Source organism: Berghia stephanieae, unplaced genomic scaffold (assembly GCF_034508935.2).
Source record: "Berghia stephanieae isolate SIO BIC M18660-M18661 unplaced genomic scaffold, UCSD_Bste_1.3 scaffold2750, whole genome shotgun sequence".
NCBI classification, from domain to species: domain Eukaryota; kingdom Metazoa; phylum Mollusca; class Gastropoda; order Nudibranchia; family Aeolidiidae; genus Berghia; species Berghia stephanieae.
Genome location: NW_027623901.1, coordinates 1 through 9,101, shown reverse-complemented (window position 1 = coordinate 9,101; position 9,101 = coordinate 1). Strand labels below are relative to the sequence as shown.

The following is a 9,101-nucleotide window of genomic DNA, read 5'->3' as shown; positions in this document are numbered from 1 at the left end:
AAAGGGTATGGACAAAACCAGGTAATCATTCCAAGACAAAGACAGAAAGCAATTCAGAAAAAAAGTTATTGGGGGATAGAAGACACAGCAAATGACCTCCTGCCAGCCATTGAAGGTCAAAGACCCCACCCAAACATTAATTATTATCAGTCTGAAATGAAATCCATTAAAAATGTCATAAACAAAATTTTGACACTCATATTTACCCACTTCACCTGTATAAATACCACTAGATCATCAAGGTATAAAATAACCTTCGGAAAATTTTTTTTTTTAAAAACAAGAACCTAAATAAACACAAAAATAACTGGGAAAATAGGACTGCATCTGTCTTGCGAGAAAAGGTCACATATAAGGACAAGACAATGAACACTTGGCAAATCTGCATTGGTGTTTTACTTGTACACAGAATAACTTCAACAATAGCATATCCAGGTAATGAAATGTTAACAATTGGTGACTTTTATTGCAGACTTACTTATCTACAGCTTTGTTTTTTAAAGAAATATTTTCTAAGCAAAGGGCTCAATGATATTGAGCAGAGTACAAGTTTACAATAGAAAGCCATTGGCGTTTGAGTTCTGATTTTCCTGTTACATAAATTATGAAGAGAACACATCAAGTCAAACTGAAAATTCAGGTTAGAAAATTGACAACTGAGTGTCATTAAACATACATCAAACCCTGTTATAAAAACAAACCAAAAGAAAAAAATATATACATATAAACAAACAAAATAAAAAGTTACCCACTTCTTTTGCTCTTTTCCTTTTCATGAGCTTTAGCATCCTCCTCAGGAATTCCTTCCATTCCATAGATTTCAATGTCTGTGTTGTTTCTCCCGGGAACGCTGTTGGGCACTTTGTCAATTTTTTCTTTGTGCACCTGGTATGATATAAAAAACCCCACACATTTTGTAGTATCCATGAACTTCTAAAGTTACAGACAACATCAACAACAACAACAAAATTGAAAATAATTTCCAAATCGCATCATATTCATATCCAAAGCTTAACAAGCTATTAATTAATAATTATCATTTTAATACAGATTCAAGGATAAATTCTGCCTCAATAGACCTTATGGCTCTAAGATTATTTATAAGCAGAGCACAATTAACGTGGGATATTTAGGCACTACATAAATTCATTATTTATTTTTATTTATTATTATCATTATGTAGCCCAACGAATATGGTAAAACAGTTGAAGGCGGAGCATGATGTCAGTATCGATTAATTCTAAACAGCTCCATCAACCATTTTATGGGATGGCTATTTTCTAAACGCTCTAGCACATTATATAGTTGAACAATTGTGGTATATCACCCGTGAGTTTAATCATTCATAAATAGACCAGAGACGTAGAATGATGACTTTTATACACTGGGGCCCCCTATAAAGAGCAAACACTGAAAGTATGAGTTGTGCAATAAAATGGGTACAAGTTAAAAAAAATTGTTTTTGTTTTTAAGGGTTTTCAGGCGCTTGCAACACATTTAGGTTACATCAGCGCCAGTAAAAAGGAAGAAAATGGGTTGGTAAAAAGTTCTAGAATTACAATTACAATCAATAAAGCACCCAAGAAAAAGAGGGACATAGGGGAACTGGGAACAAATAGGGATCAGATGTAGATTCCAAGAACATACCACCAATGTACTTAGTTTGAGATCACCTATAAGTCGCATCCGGACACAAGCACAAAATCCAACAAAGATGAATACACTTAAATGCTTACATTATACATTTAAAATAACAAATATAATAATACAAAACAGAGAGATGATTTACAAGGAAAATAATATCATCTCCCAAAACAATAACAATGAATTTGACTGTTTCCCTCCCAACGGACTCCGGCCAGGGCCAGGACAAAACCAAGTAATCTCATTCCAAAACAAAGACATATAGCAATTGGAAAACAAATACAGGGGGATAGGAGACACAGCAAGTGCCTCCTGCCCAATATGGAAGGTCGGGAACCCCACCCAGACAAGTAAAAAAAAATGGCATTATTTACAAATGCAAAGATGGAAAATAAAATAAAAAATTAAAATTTATTTTAAACATCACAAAACTTTGTTCTTTGATCAAATACCAACTATATTTATCATAGATGTGTGGATGTCAGTTTTTTTAAAACACGATTTTATCAAACAGACAGTGATTATTTTAAAATATCACAAGAACTTGCAAAAACTGATAGAAAAATAAAATCGATTTACTACTACAAGTACACGACAATGTCATAACCATTACAAAGTAAAGTGCAATCAACTGAAGCAACTTATGATCATTGTGGTCTAAATATTCTTTTAAAGTTGAAATTATATTTAGTTAGTTTTTATCCAATTTCCGCAAACTATTGGATTGTATTATAACAGAAAAATTCAAAAGATAATGCAACCAATGCAAAATCCTTTCAATTATCGAGTTAGGTCAAAAAATTACATTTTGCAAGAATCAACTGCATGTATATTACATTTCTTCATAAAAAGTAGATAAGTCAATTTTACTGTAAATAAATGTTCCAAGAAAAGAGAGGATAGTGATCGCATTTTATAAAAGCAAGATGGTGGGAGTGAAAATGTTAACAACTTGACTATGAGACTATGGGGGTTTTGCAAAATCCTAATGCTGGAATTGTTGAGAGTTAAGGTGTCAAATGTAGTTGAGATTTTGGCTTGTTTTTACTCAATATTTGGAAATATCTAATCGTCCCCAAATCATTGTCCTATAGGTAGCTTATTGTCTCTGTTTGCCATGTACCTCACCTATAGAACAAGCTAAATTGAATATTTTGCCCTTGAAAGAATTGGGAAGTAAAATGATCAAAACTTTGGAAATAATACTATTACATTAACCGTGCACAGATGGACATCAAGTTTACTCTACCCTAACATCAGACCTTATGGAATTTATCATGAGAGCAGTAATACCGAAATAAAACTTGAGTTGCAATGCTGTAACTATTTTCTAAGTGTAGATGGTTACATCTTTAGTTACAAACAAATGAAATATGATAGACTATATATTTTTAAAATAATGATCTTTGAACAAAATCTGACCATCTTTGAATAGTGATTCAGATTCCATTTAACATACTACCACCAGTATGTACTGATGGCAAAAGAAATCAAAAAGTCTGTCCAAAGATATTTATACTATAATTTTCATGATTTCTTACCTGCATACAATGAATAGCCAGACCAGGCCCTGTGTACAATTTTTTGTAGCATATATGACATTTGAAGTGTTTGGCTTTTTGGTGCTGGATCAAAATCTTTTCATCATCAAATTCACGGTTGCAATACTTGATTAAAGTTAAGGATGACTTACCAAAACGAAATAATCAATCATTCCATTTTTTTTTCTATGGGGAAGGTAGAGGGCAGAGTGAACATTATCAATATTGGACACAACCACTGAATGATCTGAACAAATCCGAACTGTTATCACCATATAATACAAATGGAGATCTTGAACATCGCCCATTTAGTGGAGGTAGTTAGGACCATGGGTGCCGCCATGTGGTCTAGTGGTATGACACTTGCTTTCAGATCGGAAGATCATGGGTTCGAGCCTCGCTTGGCGCATAGTTGAGTCCTTGGAGGGAGAGTAAGGGGGAATGGGAAAAGATGAAACAATGGGTTGCCTGATGATGTAGATCAAAGGAGTGTTACAGAGGTGTGTCATGGTCCCTGCTTCGTGAAATTTTAACACGGACACTGATTTTTTTCTCTCAAGATTACTTATGCAGAACAAATCCTTTCCACCAAGAGAGCAGTAAGAGTATTTTCCAACTCAGGCCTCAATTAAGCTATAATCGCAAAGCTTGTCTTTTAATGATAACATTAAGACTAAGATCTGGAGTTTGGGTCGTGCAAGATTGAATCTTGCCTTTAATGGGTAAAATTGCTTTGATAAAAAATAAATAACAGACCTACACACACACACAAGCGCGCACGGTCACAACAGCGAGGTCCACCCATTGCTGGTATTGCAACGGTAAACCAGTTAGGCTAACGCGTACGTAGATCCTGAGGCTAGATACCCCGTTACCTAGGTAGTCGCATCGCCCGTGGCTGAGCCGCTGATCGAGCCCCGATATCGATGTTACGGCTCTGGAGTGAAAATTGTGTTTACCGGTGAACATAGTTTTACTTCCATTGCCGTGGAATCGCTTCCTGTGCACTAATTTCGTCACTTCCGGTCTCATTTTAAAGAGGAGAAGCCAGCGCATCAGGCGGCGTTTTCAGATTTTTAATCCGTTCATTCTTTGTTCAGATGCCAGCTGTTTGAAAATTTGGTAAGTTTTAACTTCATTTTAAATACATTTTTCATTATATTACCTATTTTTAATTAATGTTATATTATTCGCCAACCATTTTTCTCTATTTGTGTGAATTTTGGTGGTGATTGATGCTGGCGAAAGCGTCTTTTAGTGACTTTAAATACGATGCGTGTTCATGAAGTTGGCGACGGCCAACCAGGATTGCCTCTCGATGTATCCCCGAGTCTCCTGTGTACAGTGCAGTCTGTAAACTATCGACTGCGTTTGCTTTTGTGACTTGTATAAATAATTTCAAGCTAAATAATTGCTGTAAAAAGACTGAAAATAGTCCCATCCATAATTTTAGTTTTTTTTATGAATGAATGTTGAAACTGAAATGACTTTTTAACTGGGATGATACCGGACAACTAAAAATTATGTTCCACTGATATTATTTTTTATCTTTTATTTTTGTTTGTTCTGCAGGTTAAGTGTGTTGGTTTAATTTAATGTGGTTAATTTCAATACAAATAATACAGAATAGCATGATAGAGCCAATTCAAGTATATTTCATTCATTACTTTACTCTTTACCACAACAAAAATTATTATATAACTTTTAATTTTGTTGATTTAATCATAATCGAAGTACTTTTTTTGTTTTCAGAGTCAGACGTTCATTATGACACCACATTTTCATGTTTCATTTCCTGCCTTGTATTTTTAAATATGAAATTGAAATAACAATATGAATTTGATTGTCTGCCACCTCCAACTCCCGTCGTCTGCCGCCTCGAACTCCAGTCGTCTGTCTTGTATTTTTAAATATGAGATTGAAATAACAACATGAATTTGATTGTCTGCCACCTCCAACTCCAGTCGTCTGCCTCCTCCAGCTCCAATAATCTGCCTTGTATTTTTATATATGAAATTGAAATAACAACATGAATTTGATTGTCTGCCACCTCCAACTCCCGTCGTCTGCCGCCTCTAACTCCTGTCGTCTGTCTTGTATTTTTAAATATGAGATTGAAATAACAACATGAATTTGATTGTCTGCCTCCTCCAGCTCCAATAATCTGCCTTGTATTTTTAAATATGAAATTGACATAACAACATGAATTTGATTGTCTGCCACCTCCAACTCCAGTCGTCTGCCGCCTCGAACTCCAGTCGTCTGTCTTGTATTTTTAAATATGAGATTGAAATAACAACATGAATTTGATTGTCTGCCACCTCCAACTCCAGTCGTCTGCCGTCTCGAACTCCAGTCGTCTGTCTTGTATTTTTAAATATGAGATTGAAATAACAACATGAATTTGATTGTCTGCCACCTCCAGCTCCTATAATCTGCCTTGTATTTTTGAATATATGAAATTGTAATAACAACATGAATTTGATTGTCTGCCACCTCCAACTCCCGTCGTCTGCCGCCTCCAGCTCCAATAATCTGCCTTGTATTTCTAAATATGAGATTGAAATAACAACATGAATTTGATTGTCTGCCACCTCCAACTCCCGTCATCTGCCTCCTCCAGCTCCAATAATTCGCCTTGTATTTTTAAATATGAAATTGAAATAACAACATGAATTTGATTGTCTGCCACCTCCAACTCCAGTCGTCTGCCGCCTCTAACTCCAGTCGTCTGTCTTGTATTTTTAAATATGAGACTGAAATAACGACATGAATTTGATTGTCTGCCACCTCCAACTCCCGTCGACTGCCTCCTCCAGCTCCAATAATCTGCCTTGTATTTTAAATATGAAATTGAGGTAACAACATGAATTCGATCGTCAGTCTCCCCCAACTACTTCTGTATCATTGCTTGGACTTCAATGTATTTATTCAGTATCATTACCAGGATATTGCCTGTGTCTACATTCCATGCAGCCAACAACCCAGAGTGCCTAGATTTTGTTGTCTTCTGTCTTTTGCCACATATCAGCCATCTTATGGATTTAAGCGAGTCAGTACGTGAGTACCCTTTAATCTGTTCTCTTAGTGATGTTGAATGCAAAGCAATTATCAAATTTTCTAAAGTTCATTTCAATTTTAATGTAGTTTAATAGTTAGTCATATGATACATCTCTTCGAGATGTTCAGTTTGATATATGACATGCCTATGTTGCAGAAAGTTTGCAAAGTGTCGGTATTTATCGGCTTATTGTTTGTTATTATGTAATATGTTACGTAATATTCAATTTTGCATTTTCAGGTTAAGTTTTCTCTACCACTCTTATGTAGTTCTTGTTTTTAATTTTGCATTTTTATCACTGACCATGTTTGCATATATAAAGCGGCAAGCTTGTTTCTCCCGAGTACTGTTGGTGCCCAAATGTCTTGTCCAAGGATGCAAAAACATTGGGCAGTACATTTGCAAGTTGCATTTACTGACACTTGTTCAACTTTATTTCTAGCCCTGTTCATTGTTTTTTTGTTTTTTTTTTCTTCTCTCCGAATACCAGTCATCTTTCGTCTGTTGCTCATTTGCCAATGCCAAATATTAAGTGCCTTCCCCAAGGACACAACTTTAGTGTCTAAATTCATACGTTTACGCTCCTTTCCTCTTGTTTTAACAATTTTTGTGTTCAAAATTAATCATAGCCATAGTATTGTAAGCATGCTCTGGAAGAAGACCACCCTCAAATCTGTTTTTAAAGTTATTATCCGTTCCTCGCGTCTTTATTTTTCATTTTCTAGGGTTATGTAATTGCATGACGTTGCATAATATTGCATAATAATCATTTAATTTTTAAAAAATTTGCTTCGTCTTTCCTTTGCGATCATTTTGATATATGGTTTTATATGTATTCCACCCCAAATAACCGTGATTTTCCATTTCCCCCGCTTTTCGGTTGCTCTCTGGTCACAGTTTTAGTTTCTTTTTTCCTCTTAAATTATATTAAGTATTTTGGTCCACTTTTGCGGACTAATAATCCCGTAACTTTGGTTCTAATTGTCACATTGTCATAATTTTGGTACCATTGAAAAGTGTATTTCTTGCAGAATAGCATGAGACTATTTTGAAAACAATTGCTGCAATCTCAAATTTTCATGCAACTACCTACGTTACCGTGTACGTAGGCACTCTTTAAAAAACAGGTCTTTTCATGACGACTGCCAATTCAATGACTTGAGCCAGATGATTTCACAAGGAATGAATCATGGAAATTTACGAAATAATTTCAAACATAACATTCATCAAGGATTGTCTAGTATCGAATGGTTTTTTTTTATAGAAAACAAATGCATCTTCAAATCTAAACTGCTTTTGACGGTAAGCTTTAACTTTAAGCTTATTTTGGGAGGCCTTCCGAAAGTTCCTACATCCCCATTCTTTTTTCTAGATAGTAGGCTCAGTGGGTTTGGGGGGGAAGCCTTTTTTTTTTTTAAGTTTCCCCCTCTCCCAAACCCCCACTACAACTATAGGCACTTTGATAACTCCAGTTCAGTGGCCGCCGATAGGCTCACTGTAAGGTGAAACTCGTTTTTTGGAACTTTATTTTTGGCCCTTTAATGTTTTGGTCACCATGGCGTTATTTGTGAACCTATGTGACTAATGTTGGTATCATTTTAAAGGGCACAAAACAAGCTTTCTAACGGTATATTTTATTCTTAATTCCTGATTGTATTTCTCAGAAAGCTATTGAAATAAAAATTTATCAAATTTTGACTTATAAGAACTTTTTAAATTATGGATACATTTTAATTATACTTCATACATCGATAGACAATCAATTGAAGAACATCTCTGCCAAATTTCATCAAAATTGATACACTCGCTCATTATTTTATTTTTTCCGCCATCAACCCCACTTTTTTTTTACAAAAACCTCATATTTTTTTCCATTTTCATTTATCCTTAATTTTGTCCATACTTTTCATACATGAAAATGATTTATATGAAAATAAAGCTTATTTTCTGACCTTTAAAATGATACCTAACACTTGCCATTTATTTTTTAATTGAAACAAACTTACTGAAACCAATAAGTGGGCCATGTTGACTGCAAAACTCAAAATTTCCCGATAGCCGCGAGATGCTGGTTTTGAGGCAGCAGTGAGATCACAGATTCTCTCTGTAAAATTGACAAAAAATGTCAACAGAAAAATATAAATAACTCTGGAACCCTAAGTCGTAGAGAAACAAATAAGATATCAAATTTTATGTTTTTTCAAGTCCCATCCCCCTGACTGGGTCAAATTAAGATATTTTGAGTTTGAAAATTTTATCAAAGTGCCTAACAACTACAAGAAGAAACATATAAAAATAAAAATACTGGGGATGTAGGAGCTTTCGGAAGGCCTCCCCTTATTACTTAGGTATTTTTCTTTTTTTATATATATCTAAATGAATGATTGGGAGCTTTTCAAGGAGCTAAATGAATGCTGGTTCCACAGGCGCACCTCACTAACTCACTACACAAGAAGACAAACCAACCCCACCCCCCACAACAAGACAACACAGTAACAGACCTTAATAACAACACAAGAGAAGCAGTTTATCATAAAAATTCATGAACTGGCAAATATAAAAAGGATATCAGCACCATGGCTTCATCTGCTTCTTCTTCTTTCTTCCCATATTCGACGGGATATAGGAGAATTCAACAAATTTATTGTGAAAATGGCGACACTGACGAATCGTGTCCTTATACTTATATCTTCACAAGGGAAAACAACCGGAAATAGAATATCTTACGTCCACTAGCCTACCTCTAAAAACTAGGACTGCTTTTATATGCGGAAAAAAAAGAGGAGAATACCCTTTTAGTTTCCAACTGTGTTTTCCGTCCACCAGTGGACTGAATACACAGCTGTGTATTCAGT

General features: G+C 35.1%; 1 protein-coding gene across 1 annotated transcript; it reads right to left on the bottom strand.

Annotated features, from left to right (window-relative positions):
* Positions 1 to 679: 679 nt before the first annotated feature.
* LOC144961513 (BUB3-interacting and GLEBS motif-containing protein ZNF207-like) lies at positions 680 to 8,948 on the bottom strand. Its single transcript, XM_078894674.1, has 3 exons — positions 8,816 to 8,948; positions 3,186 to 3,312; positions 680 to 885 (listed from the first exon to the last, which is right to left on the bottom strand). The coding sequence occupies exons 1-3, from the start codon at positions 8,854 to 8,856 to the stop codon at positions 745 to 747; spliced, it is 309 nt and encodes a 102-aa protein (XP_078750800.1). The 5' UTR covers positions 8,857 to 8,948; the 3' UTR covers positions 680 to 744.
* Positions 8,949 to 9,101: the final 153 nt, after the last annotated feature.